The sequence below is a fragment of the Acinonyx jubatus genome, chromosome A2, assembly GCF_027475565.1.
Source record: "Acinonyx jubatus isolate Ajub_Pintada_27869175 chromosome A2, VMU_Ajub_asm_v1.0, whole genome shotgun sequence".
Lineage (NCBI taxonomy): Eukaryota > Metazoa > Chordata > Mammalia > Carnivora > Felidae > Acinonyx > Acinonyx jubatus.
Window position 1 is genome coordinate 393,548 of NC_069383.1, and position 25,623 is coordinate 419,170.

The 25,623-nt window shown below is 43.5% G+C and overlaps 1 protein-coding gene across 5 annotated transcripts in view; it reads left to right on the forward strand.

The window, feature by feature from the left end:
- Window positions 1-25,623, forward strand: part of ESYT2 (extended synaptotagmin 2) — an 82,204-nt gene that overhangs the window by 49,507 nt on the left and 7,074 nt on the right. For 2 of the 5 annotated variants that reach the window (XM_027051203.2, XM_053217788.1), the window contains exons 8-20: window positions 1,414-1,534; window positions 4,979-5,155; window positions 6,182-6,264; window positions 7,710-7,758; window positions 8,828-8,917; window positions 9,585-9,680; window positions 11,497-11,598; window positions 15,337-15,399; window positions 18,624-18,698; window positions 19,597-19,683; window positions 21,741-21,890; window positions 23,626-24,011; window positions 25,156-25,254. In XM_027051203.2, the coding sequence (XP_026907004.1) occupies window positions 1,414-1,534; window positions 4,979-5,155; window positions 6,182-6,264; window positions 7,710-7,758; window positions 8,828-8,917; window positions 9,585-9,680; window positions 11,497-11,598; window positions 15,337-15,399; window positions 18,624-18,698; window positions 19,597-19,683; window positions 21,741-21,890; window positions 23,626-24,011; window positions 25,156-25,254 (1,578 nt within the window). The remainder of the gene's footprint in view (window positions 1-1,413; window positions 1,535-4,978; window positions 5,156-6,181; window positions 6,265-7,709; window positions 7,759-8,827; window positions 8,918-9,584; window positions 9,681-11,496; window positions 11,599-15,336; window positions 15,400-18,623; window positions 18,699-19,596; window positions 19,684-21,740; window positions 21,891-23,625; window positions 24,012-25,155; window positions 25,255-25,623) is intronic. The other 3 variants (XM_027051204.2, XM_027051205.2, XM_027051206.2) reach the window with 3 other exon arrangements.

Consider the following 25,623-nt stretch of genomic DNA (forward strand, 5'->3'; position numbering starts at 1 on the left):
GCCTTCTGCTGCTTTCCTGGGTGCTGGGCCGGAGTCTGCACAGCTGGGCGGGTGGTGAGGCGGTCGGCCTGCCACCATAGCAGCTAGGGGATTCTTGAAAGCAGGTCGTCATCGAAGGGCTCTCTGCTTCAGCAGATTTTTTTCAGCAGAAACAAAACCAGTATTTTGGAGGGGGTGGGGGATGCCTGGAGTAAGAAGTGCTCCGGCATCCAAGCCCCGAGGACCGCCTCACACCGCTGCGTAGCAAACACGTATCCGGTGTCTGCCGCCTGAAACCCTCTGAGTCTCTGTGGCGTGTTAACAACGTCTGATTAGCCGACCTTTTCAGAGAGTTGTTGTCTGCGTTGTCTGTGGGGTTGTGGGTTTTCAGTCCTTTTTCCATCATGAATGGAAACGTTCTAAGTAAGGTAAGCCCTGTGCCTCGTTGTTGTATTTGGATGCCCAGCTTGCAGTGAACATTCGGTTTTTATTACTCACTGAACAACAGTGACTTCCACTCTGTCCCAGTGGCTATTTTTATGTGTACGGTTACTTTACACATTTATGTTAATAATTGTAACATCTGAAAAGTCCTGGCAAGAAGTGAAACTCTCTTAAATAAAACTTTTCAGTTCTGGTTAAAGGCGTTCTTCCATAGCAATGAAACTTCATTTACATGCGCTTTCAAAAATGTTGTCACATACATACTGCTTAATTCTCAAATTTATCCCAAAGAGTAGGCAAAAATATATCAAAAGTACATTGGTTTCTTTATCCTCCACTGCTTTTATACATATTACTGAGTTCTCTGGGCAGTAGTTAATTCAAAATCATTACAGTGGTGAGTACCCAAATACAGTGTGAAGAGAATAAACTGTAAATTCTTCTACTTCATTGGAACCTATGGACATATAATGAGAGAGAAATTTAATGTTAGAAACATGGAATGAGTAGATGGATGTTTGTTATGGTATTCTCTGCACTTTTGTGGATGTTTGAAATACTTTATGCTAAAAAAAAATTTAATGTATCTTAGTATTAGGTCAATGATAAAGTTACATAGAATGTATGAAACATTTAGAATATTATGAAATGTAGCCAGAATATATTACCTTGTGTTTTCAGCTCTACTCAACTATATATCTCAACTATACATGCGCACACACACACACACACACACACACACACACGGGTGTGTGTGTGTGCGTGTTTGTGTACATACACATATACATCCCACATAATGGTCACCATAGCCATATCACAGCTACTGCCTTAAAATGCTTGTTTTAAATACTGTTTTGGAGAAATTCGACAACTCCAGCCCTGTAAATGGGATATTAGATCATGTTTGTGCTTACCTTTGCTATTAAAGGCAAGACCTACTATTGATGTGCCTGATAGTTGGTTTGTTCTTTTTTATTGCCCTCCTAATAGTGGTCTGTCAGATACCATCATTCTGGATATAATATCAAACTACCTGGTGCTTCCCAATCGGATCACCGTTCCTCTTGTCAGTGAAGTTCAAATAGCACAGTTGCGGTTTCCTATACCAAAGGTAAGTATGCCTGCGCCCCTGTTAGCACTTAGGTGTAGATATGGGACGGCCTATCGCATATTTGGGTGTTGTAACTTGCTGTGGTTCTCTTAGCAGTGACCTTGCCACATGGATCTGGATGTGATAGTTCGGCCTGTCACAGTTCTTGAGGGATTGGCGGAGGTACATCACAGAAACTTCAGGGCAATTCTTAATCCTCAGCTGTGAACATCCAAGGTGCTTATAGGGATTTAATCCTGCAAATGCTATTCTGCAAGTCCTAAAGGACAGCTGTGGCAACTTAGTTGTCATCTCAGAAAGCATATACTATTTGTAATAACAGAATCTAAGAGCTTAGTACGCGATGGGAACTTTGTGTAATGACTGGTACACGTTTTCTCTCAGAGATGAGAATATGGTCATCTCGAGTCCTCGAATAAGTTAACGTGGCAGAAGCAGTGCTGCTGTTACCAACTGCCCTGGATGAAATGGGAAGGCAGGCCTCGGTCTCAGAGCACAGCCCTCGGGCTTAATAGCAGCTTTGGTCTTGGGGTGTATTACTTGGCATGTGTGGACCTCGTTTCTTCATCTATAAATTGGGGATGGTGCCTAGCACAGAGTTAGGTCACAGATATTGGAGTCACCTTCATTTGAGTAGACTAAGCAGCCTCATCCCACGACTGAGAACTTGCCGGTCAAGGACCTAGAATTCCCTCTAATGGTCAGACACGTGCTTGGAGTGGATAGGCCCTCACAGGTTAGTGAGAACTGTTAAAGATAAAACCCCCAGTTATTTTACCAGCAAAAATGGGTTTCTTCAGGAACGGCAGAGACTTGCAGTCTGGGACAATTAAGCTGTGGCAAAACCACAGGTGATTCTGCAGAACAGAGGAGAGGAGGCTCTTTCACAGAGGAAAGGGGGAGCCGGGAGGGGTGAACTGGGAGCCCGAAGTGTGGTGGCTGCTCGTGAGCTGAGCTGTCGCCAGGGGAGGAGGAGACCTTCCTTCCTCCTGCCGGGCTGGCAAAATAGTATCACGTGGAAGGTGCATCTCTTCCCGTCGGGTCTGCAGTGGACAGTGGAGTGGTGGTGCCTGAGCCCTTCCAGTGCTGGCCTCCCGACCCCATTCTAAAGGTTTCCTTTAATTAATTTTCACAGAGCTTTTCCTGCTTGCTCCTTACCCCCATCCGTGTAGTCTGTCTGCACTCCTGTCTGTAATGAGTGTGATACTGATGCACACAGGACAGCTGATTTTTTTTTTTTAATGTTTACTTATTTTTGAGAGAGAGAGACCCAGAACATGAGCAGGGGAGGGACAGAGAGAGAGGGAGACACAATCTGAAGCAGGCTCCAGGCTCTGAGCTGTCAGCACAGAGCCCGATGCAGGGCTCGAACCCATGAACTGTGAGATCGTGACCTGAACCAAAGTCAGACACTTGACTGAGCCGCCCAGGCGCCCCAAGTTGATTTTACTCAACAGAAGGTGTGGAATTGGTCCTCTTTCAGTGGAGGTGTTGTGTTCAGTGTTCTTCCTGAAGTAGAAGGAGACAGCCTTTCCCTGATGTTTGTTACGTTTTTGTAGTTAAGCTGGATCTCTGTAACAGTGCACAAGTCCTCAAACACCTATAAGCTTTCTTATATTTTTTAAAAGTACCAACACCCCAGCTAATTGGTGCCCAAACTAGTTATAACATGGGCATTCAGGTTTAATGGAACACTACATATGAGAAATGTCATTTTTCTTTAATTTACGATTTTCATCTCTGAAAATGCAAGAATTCTTTTCCATGTAGAAATCCTCATGCTCCTTTGCGTCTTATACTTTTTATTCTCTGAGCACGGTGAGTACTGAAGCCGTGCCCAAAGCCAGCCTTCCTTAACCTTGGGTTTAAAAGTCAGCACTACTTAAACATGATGCCAGATTATCTAAACTTTACACACATGAAAATGTAAACAGAAAATTCTCTAAGTTTTTAAAAGTGTATTTATCCGTAAAAATGCATGTCTTCCTAGCTGATGGGGTCAGGAATATTGCCCAGTGATTTTAAAAGCGTTTGGTTAAGGGGCGCCTGGGTGGCTCAGTCAGTTAAGCATCCGACTTTGGCTCAGGTCATGATCTCATGGTTCATGGGTTCAAACCCCATGTTGAGCTCTGTGCTGACAGCTCGAAGCCTGGAGCCTGCTTCGGATTCTGTGTCTCCCTCTCTCTCTGCCCCTCCCCTGCTCGTTCTCTCTGTCTCTCTCTCAAAAATAAATAAACATTCAAAAAATTCTACAAAAAAAAAAAAAAAGGTTGTTTAAAGAGAGGAGAATGCTGCTCCGTGTTAACTTTACCACCATTGTTTGCCTTGAAAGAAGTGTGAATGGATATTTTTTATTTTACCTATTAAACAACATTTTAGGAAAAGAAAACTGTGTTTAAAGTCTATGAGTAAATGTGTATTTCAAAGTTTCAGTTTCTTCTCTATAAACTACATTTAATGACATACAGCTGACCCTTGAACAGCATGGGTGTGGGCACTGACCCCTGTGCAGAAAGTCGGCATGATTTCTGACTCCCCCAGAACTGCACCAACAGCCTGCTGTTGACCAGATACCATACTGATAACATGAGCATTTAACACGTATTTTATATGTTCTATGTATTTTATTCTGTTTTCTTATAATGAAGTAAGCTAGAGAAAAGAAAATGTTACTAAGAAAATTATAAGGAAAAGAAAATACATTCATAGCATTTTACTGTATTTAGTGAAAAAAATCCTGGGTGCCTCGTGGCTCAGTTGGTTAAGCATCTGATTTTGGCTGAGGTCATGATCTCACAGTCTGTGAGTTCCAGTCCCGCTTTGGGTGAGCTCGAGCCCCTCTTTTCTCTCTCTCCCTCTTCCCCTCCCTCTCTCCCTCTCTCCCTCCCTTTCTCTCTGCCCCTTGCTCACTTGCACCCTCTTTCTCTCTCAAAAAAAAAAAAAAAAAATGCACGTTTGAGTGGATCTGCATAGTTCAAACCTATGTGGTTCCAAGGCCGACTGTATTTCATAGGATTGTTCTAAGACTGGAAGTAATCATTGCATATGAAGGGCTTAGTATCACGTCTGAGACATCCTCTGTTGGTTACCAATTACTGTAGCACCGAACCATAGGGCTGTGTTGGTGACCCGTAAGGCTCTGTGACTCGGGCTCCTCAGGCTCCTGGAGCACAGTGTCACCGTGGGGCCACCGACTCCCACCTCGTTCTCCCTGGTCTGGTCTCCTGACTGAAAATAGTACCACTCCAGTGCCGTCATCTGGTGCTGCTTTGGTTTTTCCTCAGCGCTGCCACCTGTGTGCTCCACGTTTACTTTCTGCTTTGCCGCACAAGAGGGTCTTTGTTTCGTTCCCTTCCGTCCTGTTTTTAGGATGGTGAGTGTGCACAGCGTTGTTCCCTGTCACGTGAACCAGTGAACAGTCCACGGGTTCTCCTTTTCTCTCAGGGTGTCCTAAGGATACATTTTATCGAAGCTCAGGACCTTCAGGGGAAAGATACTTACCTTAAGGGACTCGTCAAGGGAAAGTCGGACCCCTATGGGATTATTCGAGTCGGCAACCAGATCTTCCAAAGCAAAGTCATCAAAGAGAACCTCAGTCCGAAGTGGAACGAGGTATACGAGGTAAGATGTGCCCAGTGGTGTCGCCTGGCTTCTCCAAATTCTGAGTCCGCTCCTGTTAACACAGGAGTGTGGTTGGTGTAGAGGGTAATTTAAATCCTTTTTGCTTTAATTTCCCATCTTTAAAAAGCATTGCCCCTTTCCGTCCCTTCCTCACAATATTATTGTCATGCCAACACATAAACGACACATAAATTTTAAACCTTGATGACATTAAACCATCGCAATACGTAATTGGCAGAATATTTTTCATGGGAAAAATGTTTTATGTGGTTAACATATGTAAACATACAAATACGAGATCAGTTATGTATCATTTTGTAAATTCTCATTTACTACATCTGGACATCTCTACATGTTAGTAAATACAGATGGACCCGATTTGTGATTGCCATTCACTTCTTTACCCAAAAGAGATCTTGACTATTCATTCCAGCATTAGAACCGCTGTTGTAACAATGTCATAGGAATATATTTTTCTTCACTTGACCAAGTTTTCTCCAAAGAAGCTAGTCAAGGTGTTATTGCTGCGTCATGAAGTACAATTTGAGTAAAGGAGTGATACATTTTTGCAGAATTGTTCTTCGGAACAGTTGTGTGGCTTATACGTCACCAGCTTCCCATCCTTCCGGTCCAGGCTGTTGCCAGATGGCTTAATCTCTGAGTGGTGGTACGTGGGTCACTAGTAGTTATCCCAAGAACAGGACTTGAACACAGCCACTTCAGGGCTAGTAAGGTGTGCTAACCTGTTCTGTTTGTGGGTGCTGTCTTGTGACCTCCTTCCTGAGCGGTGGAATTTGACTCGGTGAGACTAATCCCAGGTAACTGGAAACACAGTAGACTATGTGGGCAGATGTTTCAAAATGATCTCCCACGGAGAAGCGTATGTGGTTTGACAATGAGAAAATGTAAGTGCTTAACCACTTAGTAAGAGAAAACTAGTACGGTGCTCTTTACCATAATCCTCATATTCAGCAGGTGCCGACGTTAGTAAAAATGTAAGATAACTACCACTCGTTATTTTTTCAGGCTTTAGTCTATGAACATCCCGGACAGGAATTAGAGATTGAGCTCTTTGACGAAGACCCGGACAAGGATGACTTCTTAGGAAGGTAAACCCTGAGGCGAGGAGAACACTCTTCCCAGTAGTCACACTTAAAACTACCACAGCTTTGAAAAATAGGTGTATGTGTATGTAACGTGTATTGTTAAGTGGCTCTTAGATACAACATTTGTTTCACTTTAGACTTCTCGAGGTATGTTTTATTTCTCTCACATTTAAGTATAAGAAGGAAAATTCTAGATCTACGACCATCACAGCAACCACTAGCTGTGTGTAGCTATTTAAATTAATTGATTAAAACTAAACAAAATTTGAAATTCGCTTCAGTGGTTGTACTCGGCCCCATTTAAGTGCTCATAAGCCACATCAGAGCGTGGCCCCAAAGGCCAGGGCAGCTCTCCGCCTTTCACGCCACACAGGCAGCTCCCCTCTAGGGTGTAGAAATGAGGTTTTAAACGTTTTCAGTTTGTCGAGTTTTTTAGGGAGCAGGGGGGATAGTAATTTACATTGTGCCTACACATTGGAAAAATAAATACTGATTTGTATACTTAAATTGAACAACCAGTACAGCTGAAGAAATGAGCTTTTAGAAAAATACATCTAAACCTAATCTTTATTATTTAGAATAATAAATTTGAATTTAAATAATGAATTTCTTGTGGCCAACAAGATACGGGTATAGATGACATTGGACAGGCTTCGCCTCATCAAGAATGACCTGTGTATTCTGTGACTTCAGAATTCATTCCTGAGCTGGTTTAACAAGGGGCGACTGAAATATTGTAAGCAGGGCAGTAAACAGATCAATTTTGCATTTTAGTAGAGCCACCGTGTGGCTTAGAGTGGCGGGGACTGAGACTGGGGACTACGGTGATCGACCAGGAAAGAGCTGTGAGGGTCTGACCTGGGGTAGGGGCAGGAGGAGGGGTAGCTACGAGCGAAAATAGGAGCGGACTTCTCCCACCCTCGTCATCTCTGGCTTCCGGGGGGAGTGCCACAATTTTTCGTAGAGCAGGGTGTTTAGGGGAAGAAGGGGCTCTGGAAGATGACTGAGCCAGAGGCCTCTGTGGGGCTCCAGATACTTGATGGTCCAGAGCTGAGGAGTGAGGACGGGAAGGCTGTAGAGACGGACGGCAGCACCGAAGGAGAGCTTGTCGGACAGGAAGGCTGAATATTTCCACACATTTTTGGCGTTTTCATATTCTGTAAATAGCTACATTATAGGGAAGACCACATTTTTTACAACTGTCATCCTGGCTTGGCCAGACTGAGGGTCCTGACCTCCCAGAGACTCACCCCCCGCTTGTGCCTTACTCTTCCCTTCATAGTTTTGAGATAAACCTGAGGAAGCTTCCGAACGAAGTCTGTCTGTTGATAAACTCTAGCATTTTGATGCATGTCCGTGTACTTTTTCCTAGACAGATGTTTAAGGTTATTTCAGTGTTAAGAAGTATGTTTCTATATTCTAAAGTTGTTGTGTTATTATTTCCATAGTCTTATGATTGATCTTATTGAAGTTGAAAAGGAGCGCCTTTTAGATGAAGTAAGTTTTCTCTGAGTTCTTGTTCCATTTCACGGCCTGTGACAGACCTGCTGCCCGTCCCCACTGTGTTCCAAGAACCGAACGGTCACTTCACAAACACTGAGAACTTAGGCCCTTCAGTGTTAGCAAAGTGAAAAGAAAGAAGTTTGACAGCCCAGTCAGATGGTATGTATTGAGAGCCCAGCATATGTTAGAAATTCACGAGTACAAGCACGACACTCTGGGAGTCAGGGCAGAGGCCTGTGAGAAGCTTCCTAAAAGTGGGCTTTCGAGGCGCTGGAGGTATAACAGCTAGGACTGTGCGGTCGAGGAGAAATTGTCACGTGAGCGCCGCCTACAAACGCAGTGGGAACTCACAAGCAGGCACTGCTTTCAAGCAGGACATTGCCATCAGAATAAAAAGCGTTAAAAGCGAGGAAAATTTTGAGATGGCTTCTAAAAGATGAGTGTGATTGGGACAAGCAGGACATAAGGAAGCAAATAAATGTTGAGATCCACTGTTCCAAAGTAACACATTTTCCTTCCTGTGCGCTTGTGGCAGCCCCTGAACGCCGAGTATTTGGGGACTAGCTTTGATTAATTGCTTTGTGATTTTTAAGCTGAAGCAGCTGAATACTCTTTTATTGAGAAGTATATAGTGGTGAATAAAAGCAAACGTGAATTTCTTTGATATTGAAATTCAGTGTTTGGTATCCATGTTGTATTATCTCTTGGCCCATAAATTCTATTCAGGTCCATACGTAGAAGCCCTGTGGTGCTGGACAGGACTGGAGCACGTTGGAATCCTTGTGTGTCCATTAGGGATGAAAACAGTGTTTACTCCACCATGGTTTTGTTAGGGTTCAGTGAGGTAGTGTTAGTGAAGCCTTCAGCACCCTCCCTGGCCAGGCTCCAGCGGCTGCTTTCTGGGGTCGTCAGCTCATTAGAGATCGGGCAGGACTCCGTCCTGCAGCAGTAATCAGAAACAGTCAGTGCCTCCCAGGGAGTGGCTCGTAACACTTGTGGAAACTGCTTGACTGGAAAGTCTGACTCAGGAGAGCTGTTGTGAACGTTCACATTCTCTCCTCAGTGGTTCACCCTGGACGAGGTCCCAAGAGGAAAGCTGCACTTGAAACTGGAGTGGCTCACGTTGATGCCAAATGCTTCAAACCTCGATAAGGTGCCGTGATGGAGTGTTTCCCCTGACAGCTGAGATTAGAATCTCTAGACTGCATGGCTACTTGGCTTACAAAAATTACAGCAGTGATTTTGATTATTGTGCTCTAAGTCACTACAGTTGCATCAGGGGTAAATTAAAGGTACCGGAATGTTTTGAAAGAAGGATTTATAGGTCCTTCCCACCTGCTTTACGAGATCTTCACGTTTTGTGCTTGATATACTTTGGGGGTTTGGCAAGCCGCAGATCACCTGTGCTTTATTTAATTGATTTGTGTAGATTTTTTTTTTAATTTTTTTATGTTTCTGAGACAGACACAGAGCATGAGTCGGGGAGGGGCAGAGAGAGAGGGAGACACAGAATCTGAAACAGACTTCAGGCTCTGAGCTGTCGGCACAGAGCCCGACGCGGGGCTCGAACTCACAAGCCGTGAGATCATGACCTGAGCCAAAGTCAGAGACTCAACCGACTGCTCACCCAGTCGCCCCTGATTTGTGTAGATTGCCATTAAAATATATTTAGTGTTTTCATTCTCTCTGTGTTGCATATATCGGATGGTTTATTTCACCACCTTTCTTATTTTCTTGAGCATTACAGACATAATCAGGTAGAAGTACTCTAAAATCTTCTGGAAACACACCTGCTGAGGCTTTTTGTCCTTTCCTCGTAGGTGCTGACAGACATCAGGGCTGACAAAGACCAAGCCAATGATGGTCTTTCCTCTTCGTTGCTGATCTTGTATTTGGATTCAGCAAGGAACCTTCCGGTAGGTAATGCCATGGGAGCTCCCTTGGGTGCCCGTTTTCCGGCAGTAGATCTTGTGTTGAGCCACACCGTGTCACCAGTATTGCTCCCAGGAGAACAGCAGAGGGGAGGGGTCAGTGTGTATTTGCTTCATGAGTGTAATTTATGTTTCTGCATCTTACTGATTGTCCAGAATGTTCAGAGTTATCTTTACTCTGACATGCTTTATGAAGAAATCTCCATTACATAAGAAAAGGATGTGCCTGGTAGTTAGGGAAGAAGATACTCCGTAGAAAATCACTAATTATTAAAATGGAGTTCCCTAGGGATGGACATTGTCTTCTCTGGCATGGGAATAAAACAAAGCAGCTCTGTCCACGGCCCCAGAGTCCACTCTGGCTGTGGCGTGGCAGGACGGCCGGTGGGCAGCCTCCTGGTAGGACAGGCGCTGGCTGGAGCCCCTGGTGCCCTGTCCCGCTTGGCTCCCACAGCCCGGAGGGAGAGCCCCTGCTCGTTTGCATCAGAACTGTTTGCTCTTAGAAAACACTGTGAAGTGCAGCTTTTATAGGTAATGACCACAGTTGTGGGGAAGAAAAATCCCACCGTTCTGTTCGTGTGAAGTCTCACGGGATCCTCCACCACCGTACTTTAAATCCACTATTTAGGGTAATGTGATCATTATATAAATGTTACATTGTTTTGATCACTTTTTTTGAGTGCCAGTTCCCATACCCAGCGGATGGTCATTCCTGCCTTCTTTCACTGTGTTAAACACCAGACCAGTTCTGTTGAGGTTTGCAGGCTGTTTCCCTGCTAAGCCTGTAATAAGTGCTCATCCATCCCGGCGCATTTGCATGTAGTCTCCCTGTGTCCTCTCCTTGTTGGCATCGACGTGGTGGAGACAGACGAGAAAGCAGAGTGTTTACTGCCCTTCACAGTTTGCATCCAAGTGTCTCACGTCAGACTGTCCTCGTCTCACCTCCCCGCGGAAGCCCACGGAGTGCACAACCCACTTCTCCTCCAGTGCCTTTCAAGCTCTGAAAATTGCACTTCACTTGCACTTAGCTCAAAGCAAAGTAAACGTACTTTGTGCATCCCTGTGTTTCAGTTAAGGTTTTTGACAAAATGCAATTGATCTGTTTTTATACTGGGAAGCTGTAGTTGAACGCTGTGTAATTATATGCAACTGTACTCTTTCTTTCAGTGAAGGTTTCTTGACTAATTTTAACTTCATAAATTCTTAATTTTTCTTAAAATGTTACTTAACCTTTTGGCCAGTCTTCCAATTCGAACTCTGACTTTTTCCGTTAACGATCTCAATTTGAGGAAAGTTGTTTTGTTGTTATTTAACCTTCCTGCAGAATTTCTCATACAGTAGAACTTTTTGGTTTTTAATCACAGTAATGTTTGTTTTACAGTCTTTTATAATGCCTGATGGAAGTGAATTTGTTATATATTTTAGGATACGGAGAATAGTATTAAGTGAATTGGCAAGAAAGAATTAGGCCTCTTTCGAAGTGTGTATTTTGTCATTAAACTGAAATTGGAGTAATACTACGTAAGCAAAACAAAAGCAAAAATGAACTTATTAACCTTTTATTAAAATGGCACTCTGTGCATGAAGTATGCTCTGTCTGTCAGAGGCAAAGGATCTTTGCAAATCCGCTGCCCTCTCGGGTGTTTAAGTTAAACGACAGCGTTTGCCCACTGGTTCTCCTGCGTTTCTGTGGGATGCTTTGACTCTGCCTTTTGCAATCCTGTTTATTAGTGCTTCTTGTGCGTTCACTGACCGCGGTCCACCATTCTTTGCTTTCTCCTCCTGTTTCCACTCTCCTAAGAGTATCTACGAGGGAAACTTTGGGTGTGGCTACTTAAAAGAGAGGCGAGCGTCGGGACTAGTGTTTTGTGAAAATACTACCTCAGTCTATAGAGCACTATTTGTGAGTTCTCCAGTGTTCTTTCTTCCTTTTGTTTTAATGGAGACTGCTAGAATGTGGGCTGGAACTTCTAATGCCATCTATTCAATGGTGGAATGATGTGGCATGCTTTTTTAATTTTCTTGCATGATTTCAGTTACTGTGCGTGTGTTTCTTTTGTGCTTGTTTTGTAAAAGTAACACCGCTGTAACCAACTTTGGTGACTACATCTGATGATGAGATGAACAAATCTGGTGAGTCGTGAAGAATCCTGACATTCCTAAGCTGCTACTGGCCCGTAAAAAAATAAAGATAAAAATTCTTCTGAGGGGAAAATGAAACCATAATAATTAAAGCCGATTTTCTGAGGGTTCATCTCAATGTGAGATGTAAATGTTTATTTGCAAGCTTTCAGAAAACGTCCTTAGATCTCCTTTTCCCTCCTGAGGAAACACAGAAGTGTCAGAACTTGGCCTTCCTTGAAGTGCCAGCTGTACCTGTGGGGATGGTCAGTGAAGACGGATGTCCACCTGTTGCCCTGGAAACGTGCCTTCTCCTCTTTTTAACCAGAGCTCCTAAGGGAGAACAAAATACATCGAGTTTATGATTCAGCTTCTTTTAAGGAACTTAAAGAATATCCAGGAGAGGGTAACTGAGCATTTCTAACCCACTTATTTGGGAAGCTGACTTTGATCTTCTTACGTCTGTTTCCTGGGGTCTTGCTCTGGGGCCCTGATTCCTGGTACTACTGTTCTTGGTGCTTGTAGCAGACAGTTGTTTTTACTTGCTTTAGGGTCAAAGAAAGTCACCGATGGCTTAGTCATTAGTCTAGAAAGTTACTCTTTCTAGGCTGATTTAATTCAATAAGTTAGTGAGATTCATAAAGTTCTTCAGCCCTTGAATCTAACAGTGGTAGTAATGCTTTGTGCTCTCGAAGAGATTTCATTTCTGTTTCCACGTGCACTTTCAGTGTATTCTTATCAAAGAAGGGTGGGGCAAAAGTTGAAGAATAGGTATTTTGCCCCATTTTATCCGTGAGGGACATCGAGATCCTGATGGGTTAGGTGAGCTATTGAGAGTCACGTGGGTAGGAAATGGTAACCATGGTCTCCTTCCTCACTCTCCTTGCTTGTTGCTGTTTGAGGTGTTTTCAAAGTCAAGATGAGGTCACTGGTACGTGTTGGCAAACATTCTCTATAACTCTCGAGTTATGAAATGACTTTATATTTTGGGTGTTTCTTAGTGACGGTTGTAAGCTGCTGTGGACAACAGTGTGACCCTCCTGCATAAACTCTGTTAGTCTGCAGTGGTTTTTCTAAGTTACCTTTTCTCATTCTGTAATTGCTTTCTTTAAAGGGAAATATTTCTGACCTTGTGTCAGGATTTGTTAATTGCTTTATGATCTTGAGCTAAGACATTGCTAGCTTATCAAAACCAACTTCCCTCCCACATTATCAAAATCATACAGTAGTGCTGCTTAGTGATTCAATCATAGGCATCAGCACAGTGTTTTATGAGATTAATTTGACCAGATTTGATTGCCTTTTTTCTTTTTTAAAGAAAATTGGATTTCATCGTCAGGTTAAATCATTGCTTTCTCAATTTTCCCCCAAAGGCTGAGACTGTTGATATTTCTGGTAAAGGCCAACCCCGTTGGTCTTGTACCTTCTACCTACTCAGGATACTTAATTTGCAGCCCCATGCACGCATTACCGCCATCTGGGAACCTTTGGCACTACAGGACTTTCTCCTGTGTGGAAACAGTCTCTTGACGATATAGACTGTCGGCACTTTGCCCTCCTGTTTTGATCAGATTTGGAGCTGAATGTGACCCTGGAGCGCCGAGGGTGTTCTCTGGCTTCCAGTGGCCAGCTTTCCAACCTGGGAACCTGGGACTTACATAGTAACACGCATTTGCTGAACACCTTCCAAGGGCTCTCCCTGTCCGCCCTGTTTAATCTCCCCATCACATCACTTTTCAGATAAGGAAGCTGAGGCAGCACAGAGAGTGTGAGGGACAGAGGTTAGAGACCCAAGATCGCAGCTAGTCAGTACCAGAGCTGGGCTTTGAACTCTGCCTTGTGACCCCTCTTGTCTACCCCATGCTAGTGTAGAGTGAGGTTGTTACCACTTGAGGTTTGTGAGTTCACAGAGCTGTCCATGGGGTTTATCTGAGATGAGTGTTCACACTGTTGCCTCCTTGGTATCCGTAAAATTGGATACTTGGTACACAGTAGCAAGATCACTGGGTATGATGATGCAAGGTGCCATTTCACTTGTAAAAAGTACAGGTGGCATTGCTTTAAGGTCTTTAAAAACAAAAAGGGGGTGTACCTGGCTGGCTCAGTCAGTGGAGCGTGTGAGTCTTGATCTCAAGGTTGTGAGTTAGAGTCACACATCGGGTGTCGGATTACGTAAAAATACAAATCTTTAAAAAGTCCGGGTGGCTACACTGCAGGTTATTACTGCCTCCAGTTGTGGGGAGCAGCCCGAGGCTGGAAGGTGCCGTGACGTCCGGGCCGACGCTGGCCCCCTCCCAGTGTCCCCATGTGATCTGGCCCGTCTCTCTTTCGAGCCTGTGCAGCCCCCCACGATCTCACAGCGCCTCTCTAGCTCTGCCACCCACACCACGGCCTCTCTCCTCACTTTTGCTTTCGTTGTGCATGTTAGAATGAGATGTGCATCACACCTACCCAAAGTGAGCTTCAGCAGAGGTTTCCGTGACACCTGAGGATTGGCGGTCCTCACATGTCAGGGCGGTGGTTCCCAGCCTCACCTGGCCCATCTGGTGGGTCCAGTGTTTAGAGCTCCACAGGCCGCCTCAGTGGTCTGGCCTTTATGTCACATGAATTCCTTTTGGCTGGATGTTCCGTCTTCTCATCTGGCCCAGCCTGCCATGGCCACCGGAGGCTGGCTGTCCATCTTTCTTCACCATGATGTCTGCTGTTTAATAAAAACATAACAAAAAGCAGTTTGTCATTTGAAATTAATTACAACCGAAATGATAACCTCTTCCATGTTAAATGTCAGTCCTTGAAGGAGCTTACAGACAGCTCTGCCTTGTCCTCTTGAAGGCAAGAAAGTAATGATATGGAAAAAAAAAAAAAAGTCAATGAAACTAGGACATAAAACCCGTAATAATAGAACTTTAAAGCCAGGATACACTTTTGAAACAAAGTGTTCAGCCCCTGCCTTCGATACTCGGGAGAGAATGGCAGTGAAGCGGAAAAGGCCCACTTCTGCTGTGGTTTTGCACGAAGGTAAAGTTCAGAAGCAAGGGAAGGGTCAGCTGCTCGTATGGGGTGTGATTTGGCTTGAGAGCCACGTGGGCTTCTTGAGCCCATCCACTTGTACGTCAGATAAAACCTTTAGTGTTGTCGTGGGTGACGTCTTCATGAGTTTATTCAGGTTAAGAATGGTAAACAGAACCCTTTCTTAAAGTGTCACTCCCGGATTTTTTCAAATCCCAAAGACAAGAGGGGTGGGAGTGAAAGGACAGTAATCGTAAAGGATCACAGTAATCAGAGGAAACGTATTTTGACATTTATAGATTAAAGGTTTATCCTAAGATAAAATCTTGGGCATAAAGAAGAATTGTACGTGCTACAAATGATTTTTACTGTGTCATTCTTGTTGGTGGTTTTCATTTAAAGATTTTTTTGTTTGTTCTCATAAATTTTCGTGTCATTATTAACCTTACATAAACTCCTCATTGCATGTTTTATTAACCCTTGGTATATTCATTTTCTTCTGACTTGAAAGAGTAACCCATTAGAATTTAACCCTGATGTCTTGAAGAAGTCTGCAGTTCAGAAAGCTTTAAAGGTAAACTAATAGTTTCCCTTTGAAAACTTAATTGAAACATATTGAAAGAGATGATATTTTAACTCACATGGGTTTATTGACAAACTGCCTCCCATACTAATATAGCAATTAATTGTCTAGTTGGATCCTTTTTTGTTTACCCAAGAATTAGTAGTTAGAAGAAATTAAGTCAGCTTTGAAGATAAATTTTATAAAGTACCAATATGGTAAATTAGACTTCTGTTTTGTTGGCCTCAGGCAGCAGTATCTAAGGTACTTTTAAATCCTCTGCATTTTAATTGGATTTGAATTGATGAAAATGGTGAAATAGAAGGTCTATTTAAAAACATAACTAATCTTTAGATTATGATTTCAAGGTATTCCTTGTGCACTGTGACTATCCATTTAGAAATCACCTCTTCCAATATGCTGAGTTAGGGCCGTCTGAGTCGGTGACCTCATGGCTTTTGGTGCTGCTGGGTTTGGGTGACAGATCTTTTGAGAAGCTTTAAGTTTCATTAAATGAGGTATATTGAAAACTAAGCTCCACTCCCTAAAACAACATGAACATGTATTTTCTGGCCAAATTGTTAAAAGTTTTCTATGACTTATAGTGTTTTATTATTTTTTTTCTGATTCTTTCGAACATTTTAGGATCAAATATTGGGGCGGGGGGGGGGGATTTAAATATAATGGTCTCAAGAAAATTCTGTCCGAAGGAATGGTTTTGAATCAGCTTCATCTAGAAAAAGAAGTTAAATTTTGAGTGAAGAAGACTGACAAAATGTCTGCTTTCCGCTGTAAATTTATTAAGTCCTCACCTGTACTGAGGCCATGAGGTGTGACCCAGCAGTGAGTTACTCCTTTGCAGTAGTGGTCAGCACAGTAGTTGAAGTAACCGCTCCAGTAACACTGGAAGGGATTAGATCAAGTCTTTCCTCACCGTTTCTTTGATGTCTGGGGATCATTGACCAGCGAGACGAAACGGTTGCAATGAAGGCTGTAAGTCAGACTGTTTGGGTTTGAACTGCAGCCTTGCCCAACTCCTCAGTATAACCTGTAGTGAGATGTCCGGTCCTCTGCTACTTATAGACTGGAAGTGATAGGATCTTTTTAGGAGTATCGACTAAATTAAATAAGATCACGCGTGTAAAAAGTGCTCAGTGTAGCTAGCATAATGTGTACACTTTAATTGTTATTTTACCGTTTCATTTAAGTGTAACGGCAAGGCCTTGGAAATGGCATTGTGGCCATTATTTAGACATGAAAACCAAAGTTCAAATAGATGAAACATGTAGGTCTCAACAATCAGTTGTAAACCACTGAAACTTAATTCAAGACAGTCTAACTTAAACTTACATTTTTGGGATGCCTGGCTGGCTCAGTAGAGCGTGTGACTCTTAATCTCAGGGTTGTGAGTTCAAGCCCCACGTTGGTTGTGGTGCCTACTTAAAATTCATATAAAAAATTAAAAAGTAAAATGTTAAAAGATAAAATAAAAACCCATACTTTCATTGTACATGTGTATCTGACTGGGGCTGATGCATTTTGACTACTGCATTGTGGTACAAGACTTAACGATTTAACATCTTTCATAGAATCTGGAACATCATTCGTTTAAAAATACACCATTATTTTAGGTGCCACTAAGAAAGAAAAGCTCCATTAAGGTTTGATAGTGTTTGTGTCTACTGGAAGAATTGTTAGACTCAGGATAAATACAGATTTTTATTATGTCATGCACACAACAAAAGGAAGATAGAAGCAAAATAAATTGGTTAAGGCAAGAACAACTGTGTACCAATTGGGATCCGCCCCGAAACAGGTCCATAAATTTTTCAAGAGATGTTAGAAAGGTAAAAAAAAGAAAAATTGTGTCTCAAAATTGATAAGGCACAGTAACTTTAGGAGTGAAACAGCTGCTTTTTCAGAGATGAAGTGACTTACCCTAGCTAAGAAGCAATTTCTGTATCAAAGCAGCTGCTATATGAGGACGATTTCATTCCCTCCAGCGTAGCAGAACCCTGGCCTTGGCCCCGCGGCTCAGCGCCTCCAGCCAAAGTGGCTCCACAAAGGGGGGCGCCCTCACTGGAGGCCAGCCCCCGTCCTGGCCACACCCAATTGCAAGGGAAGTTGGGAAATAGAATTTTCATGTGCAGAGGACTCGTGCCCACCTAGAACTCCAGGTTCCAGTGGTAAAGGAAGGATTTAGGCGAAGAGTTCGTATTCTCTGCCACAGTAGTTTATAACCTTGGATGTTTTCTTTTTTAATGGTGTTTATTTCGTTTTGCAGAATTTATTCACACCAAAAAGATGAACCAGAAAATAGATTATCACCATATGTTTGGGCTAATAATATTCCGATAATCCTATGAATTTGACACCTATTTCTATCATTGCTGTAGTGTTAAGGATTGACTCTAAAATTGTTTAACAACAACAACAACAAAACATTTTTGTGACCTAATTAATTCCCACTAACACAGATATTTAACTGCATCTTCTTGTGGGGCTAAGTTAGAAATAAACCTCATGTCCCATGTATGTTGTGTCCCACTATGTTCTGTCACCTGTCTGCTCAGGTATGCTTCTCACCATTTGTTTTCTTATTCCTGAGTTTCTCTCATTATATTTGTATCTGCTTAATTTAATGCAGTTCTAGATTGATGTTTATTCTTCCAGTCAGAATTACTTAGGAGCTGGTAAGCAAGAAGTGATATCTGATAGCTACATGTTTGCACAGAAGGTACGAAGTTAAAAATGTGAAGATATGTCTCTGATACTTTGTAGTGTGTTTATTGTTCCCACCAGGGGACTATTCAGAAGTGTATGTTCCAGATGTTTGTCCTTCCTCATGCTTTTGTTTCCATTTGCTGCACTTACTCATTTTCTTATCCTAGTAACATGAGTTTTGAGAGCTGGAATTAGCATTAAAGATATTTAGAAGTTTGCATTTTTCCAAACTAGCTTGCTTTAAAAATAAAAGGCCTTAGCATTTAAAAATCATATGCAAATAGGAATTTTCTTAATTTATTTCATGGTAGACCCAATTATGGCTTTGGATATGCTCAGCAATTATTTTCCAGTTAAATTGTTCCCAGATAGTTCCTGTAACTGAAGTGTCAGAATTAATTAGAAAGGACTATTCATATGAGCCACTAATTTCATTTTTAGTAAGCCCCAGTTCAAGATGTATGTTTACTTATTTTGTCTTATTTTTTGTTTGTTTGTTTGTTTTTGGATAGTCAGGGAAGAAAATAAACAGCAATCCAAACCCTCTTGTCCAGATGTCAGTTGGACACAAGGCCCAGGAGAGCAAGGTGAGGAGGTGCTGACCGGTTTCCTATGATGTCACTGTTACTGGTCTTAGGTGGGGACTGTCAGCGGGCTGCTAGTGCAGGGGTGAGGCATTGATTTCCATATCTTCCTCTCGTTTTCTCAAATCAGTTAGTTCCCAGATAACGAACTTCTTTATTGGGTAATGAATGTATTGTTTAAACAGTTTAAAAATATCAACAAAAAAAAGGGGGGTGCCTGGGTAGCTCAGTTTGTCTCTCTTTCTCTCTCCCCCTCCCCCTTCTCCCCCCCCCCACTCCTCTCCCCCACTCTCTCCCTCTCAAAAAATAAATTTTAAAAATGACATAATATGCTTTTGCTTGATTTCATGGATAAATGACATGGTATAAATTTCTAAGCTTTCTTTGAATGCTCTATAAATATTTTGTTTGAAAGATAACCAGCAGTCCTTAAAATTCAACAAACACAATTCTGTGGCATTCAGAGGGCATTGCTGTTGTTGCAATGTGTTCCACTTTCCTAATTTAAAAGAAAATATTTCAGGGATTATTTACAGTTACAGGCCATTGTTCGCTTTAAAATGTTCACAATTTAGGAAGCTTCCTGACTTCTAGCATTATGTGGTCCCTGGGAAAATAGTAGAACAAAGGCCAAACCAAGCAGATAAACTCTTGTCATTGGGATGGGCTCAGAGGTTGGGATTTCATAACTGTCAATTTCCCTGACACACTCTAAAAGTTTTGGACTGTCTCCATCTTTGAACACTTTTCACAATTAACACACAGCACATGCTGAGCAAGTAAGTGTCTTGGAATTTGATTAAAGTCCTAAGCTTCCAAACACAATAAATGAATAACCACAGTCTTGGTAGCCCTTTCCACAGAAAATACCACAGAGCTGATACTTGGTTATTTCTTTCAGATTCGGTACAAAACCAATGAACCTGTATGGGAAGAAAACTTCACCTTCTTCATTCACAATCCCAAGCGCCAGGACCTTGAAGTCGAGGTATTTTATTTGCATTGTTTTAGTAGATTTGTTGAAATATAACCAACGTACAAAGAGGTGCCCAGATTTAAAGAGTGCAGTTTATGGACTCATCACCGTAATTGATACATCTTTGTCAGATTTATCCCTAAGTATTTCATACTTTTTGATACATAATTTTTTTTCAGTTTTCAACTTCTGATTACTAGTATCTAGAAATGCAAATGATTTTTGTATGTGGATATTATATTATTGTATTTGATTATTCTCATAGCTTTTTGTGAATACTTTAGGATTGTCTTCTACCTGGTAGTCATGTTGTCTGCTAATTATGTCACTTCTACTTCTGTGTGTCCGATCTGGGTGCCTTTCACTTCCTTTTCCTGCCTCCTCTTGCCCTGCTGGGCCCTCCGGCCTCTGGAGCGAGTAGACCTCTTCCCCTGCCTTCCGACCTCAAGGGGAAAGCCTGAGGTTTCACCATTAGGTCTGTTGTCTAGGAAGCTTCCTTCTACTCCAACTGCTAGTTTGCTGCGTGTTTTTGTCATGAATGGATGTTGAATTTTCTCAAAGGCTTTTCTGTAACTACTTCTATAACTATTTTCAATAACTATTTCTATAACTATTGAGATGATGTTCATGTTTGTAAACATGGTGGACTATATTGTTGATTGTCGAATGTTAAACCTTACAGACCTTCGTTTGGGGATAAGTTCCACGTGGTCGTGATGTAGTATCCTTTTTATGTATTCAATGTAACTTGCTAACATTTTGTTGAGTTTTTGTATCTTAGTCATGAAGGATCCTAATCTGTAAGTTTGTTTTTTTTCTCAGGGTAATGCTGTCCTCCTAGAATGAGTTGGGGAATGTTCCCTTCTTTGCATTTTTCTAGAAGAGTTTGTGTAGAATTGGGCTTTCTCCTCACGTGCTTCAAGAATTCACCAGTGAAGCCATCTAGGCCTGTACTTTTCTTCATGAGAAGGCATTTAAATACAAATTATATTCCATTCGTAGATACAGATTTATCTAGGGTATCTCTTTTTTTCTTCATGATTTTTGATGTTTATGCTTTTAAAAAAAAAATTATGTTTATTTTTTTGAGAGAGAGACAGAGTGAGAGCAGGGGAGGAGCAGAGAGAGAGGGAGACACAGAATCTGAAGCAGGCTCCAGGCTCTGAGCTGTCAGCAGAGCCCGACGTAGGGCTTGAACCCATGAACTGTGATGATATGACCTGAGCTGAAGTCAGACGCTTAACCGATTGAGGCCCCCAGGCACCCCTGATGTTTATGTTTTTTAAGAAATTCATCTATTTCATCTAAATTGTTGAGTTCCTTGGCACAACATTATTTAGAATATCCCTTTAATGTCTTTTTAATGTCCTATAATAAACATTAATAAACATTAAAAAAATTTTTTAAAGAAGTCAGATGCTTAACTGGCTGGGCCCCCCAAGTGATCCCACAGTGCTTTTTTTGTGCTCACTGTAGCTGTGCAATGAGGAAATGAGAGATTCGTTGGAACCTCACTTACTGTAGCATTCTGTGTCTCTAAGAGGTTTTCTACTGTGTCCGTCATTTATGAGAACACTACTTAGAAAGAGATGGCTGAGATGTTTTTTAAAGACTGGGTTTTGGAGGAGCCTGGGTGGCTCACTCAGTTAAGCAACCAACTCTTGATCTCAGTTCAGGTCTTGATCTCAGGGTTGAGTTCAAGCCCCGTGTTAGGCTCCGCTCTGGGCATGGAGCCTAGTTTAAAAAAAAAAGACTTGATTTTGGACATTTCTCCATTTTTTTGTATTTTTTTCTTTTAATGTTTATTTTTGAGGTAGAGATGGAAGCCTGGTGGGGAGGGGCAGAGAGAGAGAGAGAGAGCGAGAGAGGGAGGGAGGGAGACACAGAATTGGAAGCAGGCTCCAGGCTCTGAGCTGTCAGCACAGAGCCCGACACGGGACTCAAACCCACAGACCGGGAGATCATGACCTGAGCCCAAGTCGGCGCACAACCGACTGAGCCCCCCAGGCGCCCCTCTACATTTTCTGTCTTGACCCTTCAGAGCTAAATGTGTTCTGTGTGTTCCGCAGGTCAAAGATGAACAGCATCAGTGTTCTCTGGGGCACCTGAAGATCCCTCTCAGTCAGCTGCTTACCAGCAATGACATGACCATGAACCAGCGATTTCAACTCAGTAATTCAGGTCCAAACAGCACTCTGAAGATGAAGATCGCCCTCAGGGTACTGGAGTCTCGTGCAGCGATTACAGGAGTGGACAGGGGTTGGGGGGGATTGGCTGACTCCTGGGTGCTGCTCCAGAGTGTAGTGAAGGGCATGGGCCCTCGTGGAGGATGACCGCAGTATAGCTGCGAGCCTGGGGCCAGGAAGGCACTTGTCTGGGATCAAGGAAACCACTGCTGACAACTATAGGCGCTCAGGGGAGAGAGAATTGAGGCTTGGACTTAGACATCTGCCCCAGCTGGTATTTCCAGATTGCTTGAGCAGGCCAGGCTAAATTCTCAAAGGTCATTCAGGACAGAAAATTTAATACAGTTCTTCAAGATGGTAGAAATTACAAACAGACTTTTTGTACAAAATAGACAATGACTCTTGTGAGTGCCTAAGGAAATGTTCAAAATAAAACTGGCAAATGGATTGGAAAATGCTAAAACTCACTAATTTTTAAAATGCAAATTAAGGGGCGCCTGGGTGGCTCAGTCGACTCTTGGTTTCAGCTCAGGTCATGACCTCACGGTTCGTGGGTTCTAGCCCCACGCCGGGCTCGCTGCTGTCAGCACGGAGCCTTCTCTGGACCCTCTCTCTCCGTCTCTCTCTGCCTCTCCCGCACTCATGTGCACGCATGCTCTCTCAATAAATAAACATTGTTTTAAAATAAAATAAAATGCAAATTAAAATGAAGAGCCCACTTTTTAAAAAATCCAAGCAACCTCGGTCTGTGGAGGGTTCAGTGTTCATGATCTCTTTGCACTTGGTTCCAACTCTGGAGATAGGCAGTTTCTGCAGAAAGGACTGCAGTGTCTGCAGACCATGGGGTCATAGAGCCCCTTGGGCCAGGAACCCGTTCTCTGGAGATCTGACCTTCAGTAAGAAGACAGAATGCAAAGAGGCCATGAACATAAAGATGTTTGCTGCAGCTTTATTTTTTATAAGGAGGGAAACTTGACACTGTTGCAGCAACCCTGGAGTGCAGGGTTTTGGGGTGTGGGCTCTTGTTCGGTGGAATGTTGCACACCTTACCACTGGCTGTGAAAAGCCAGCGAAGTGAAGGGCTCACGTGCTCACACAAGCCGAAGGACATGAAGGCCGTTCCGGCATTCATGCTGGGTGTGTGCAGTAGCCCACTGGGGAGGGGGCCCTCACCTCTCATCCTTTCTTGGGGGCGCACGGCTCAGGCTCGCCCAACAATGACATCACCCCCACAGCTGTGCAAGCATGCACGCAAACGGAAGAGGCTGAAGAGAAATTATGCTTACATCATGGAAGCGATAATTTTGATTACTTAAACTTTCCTTTCTCTTCTTTTTTTTTTAAAAATGAGAACTAAGTCATTTTTTTTTTATTTTTTAAGTTTTTATTTGTTTTTGAGAGCGAGAAAGAACACAAGTAGGGAGGGGCAGAGAGAGAGAGGGAGACACAGCATCTGAAGCAGGCTCCAGGGTCCGAGCTCTCAGCACAGAGCCAGATGCGGGGCTCGAACTCATGAACTGTGAGGTCAAGACCTGAGCTGAAGTTGGGTGCTCAACCTACTGAGCCACCCAGGTGCCCCTCCTTTTTCTACTTACTATAATGTGGCGTCACTCCAATAACAGAGTAGCTGGGCATATAGACTAGACTGTTTATAATGTTTTTGCCAAGTTTTAAATAGACATTGGCAAGTGAATATATCTAAAGCCATTCATATACCAGGCCATTCTAGTGTCACTGATTTTAATTTTGTGTTTATTTCCCCTTGCAGATACTCCACCTTGAAAAGCCAGAAAGGTCCCCAGACCACCAACACTCAGCTCAAGTAAAGCGACCCTCTGTTTCCAAAGAAGGGAGAGAAATATCTGTCAGATCTCACGCGTCCGCATCGCCGGGCTCCGGTGATGGCAGCACAGCCTCGTGCACACCAGTCGTCGGGGGCAGCGATAAGCCTGGCGTGGAAGAGGGGGCCCAGCCTGTGGAGGCCAGCCCCCAAGGCCCACGCGACCTGGGCAGGAGCTCCTCCAGCCTCCAGACCAGTGCCACCTGCTCCCCCAGCCACATCTCCGTTAAGGAGCCCACTCCAAGCATAGCCTCAGACATATCCCTGCCCATCGCCACCCAGGAGCTTCGACAGAGGCTGCGGCAGCTAGAGAAGTAACCAGACCCCTCCTTTGTCCTTGTCCAATCAGAGCACACGTCTCGTGCTAACGTTGTCTTGAGTTAGCCAAAAGAGCCTGAGGTGTCCCTGCCCTTTTGCTCACTGAGCGTTTGCCTTTTGAAATAAACCTATTTCTAGGACCTGACTAGGGACCAAGAAGCAGTGGGGTTCGGGGTGAATAGAAGAGGGTCTGAGCCCCTGTGTGCCTGTCCTCAGACCAGGAGGCGGGACCTAGAGCTGATGCTCGCTCTTCGTGCCGTGGTTGTGTCTGTGTTGGAAGAACAAGTCCTGTTTGCTCAGTACCCCCTTACTACCACCGGTCATGTGTTGTCTAGTCTTTGGATTCATACTTGTGCTCCTGGGCTCTTCAGAGAAGGAGGAAGACAGCTTGCAGTTATCATAAGCTTCAGACGTTAACTTCTTCCCGTCAGTGGAAGGAACGAAGTGGCCCTTTGAAGCTGTTCTTGCTGTTTGTTGTTCCGAGAGGTGTGTCGAGGCATAGGAAGCGGAGGCAGAGATGAAACGCACTCCTGGGGGTTGAGGAAGTCACACGCATGTGACCCACACTCAGCATGCTCTCTCCTTCGTACTTTCTCAGGTTCAGCGTTCAGGAGAAAGCAATCAGTCCCTTCCTCTCTTGCTCTAGGAGGAGATAGAACTTTAAATAAGAAAGCACTTCTCTCAGGAGCTAAATTTGGGGAGTAGCCGCGATGATCTTGAGGGACATTGCACCAGGGCAACCGTTGGCGGGCTTGGGAGTCTGTGCTTCAACCCTGAGAGAGAAGCTTCCTGAGAGAGGCTGCTGGGAAAATCAGAGCAAGCAGTGCACGTGGGGCTTTGAGGGAGCACACGTAGAGCTGGGTCCTTACAGGCTAGACGTTGCTTTGCAGAGACCACAGAATCGATGTTCGTAATGAGGACATCTCCTGAGTCTCCTTTTTACCATGGGCCCTCACTGGGAAAGCTGTCAGTTCTGGATAATTAAGTTATGTTGAAACCTTATTTGAGATAAGAGTTTGGTTGATTAATAGAAGTCCAGATTATGCTCAAGTCCGTGGGTAATTTGATTGTTTTTGTGCCAGTTGACTCACTCCCGTTCAGTTCTGAGGAGAGCTATAACCTCTTGCTTTGTTTCCCCAGTGGGACGACACTGGGGCAGTCGCCCCTGGGGCAGATCCAGCTGACCATCCGACACAGCTCGCAGAGAAACAAGCTTGTGGTGGTCGTGCACTCCTGCAGGTGAGCTGGGCCCCCGGAACCCCCAGGTGGGCTTTAGATGAGAGGCGAATGTTAGCTCTGACATCACTAAACAGATGAACCCATTTCATTTTTGAAGGACAAAGTAATGATGTTATACTACAGACTTAGTATTCAGTGCTGCATTCTTTTTTTGTTCTTGACATTGTTTCTGTTCATAAACATTTTGGTTGCTTTGTAATCCACTCCTTTTTTTAAGTTTATTTTTACTTGTTTTGAGAGAGAGAGAGAGAGAGAGAGGGAGAGCAGGGGAAGGACAGAGAGAGAGGGAGACGGAGTCCCAAGCAGGCTTCACGCTGTCGGCACAGAGCCTGAGGTGGGCCTGGAACCCACGAACCGTGAGATCATGAC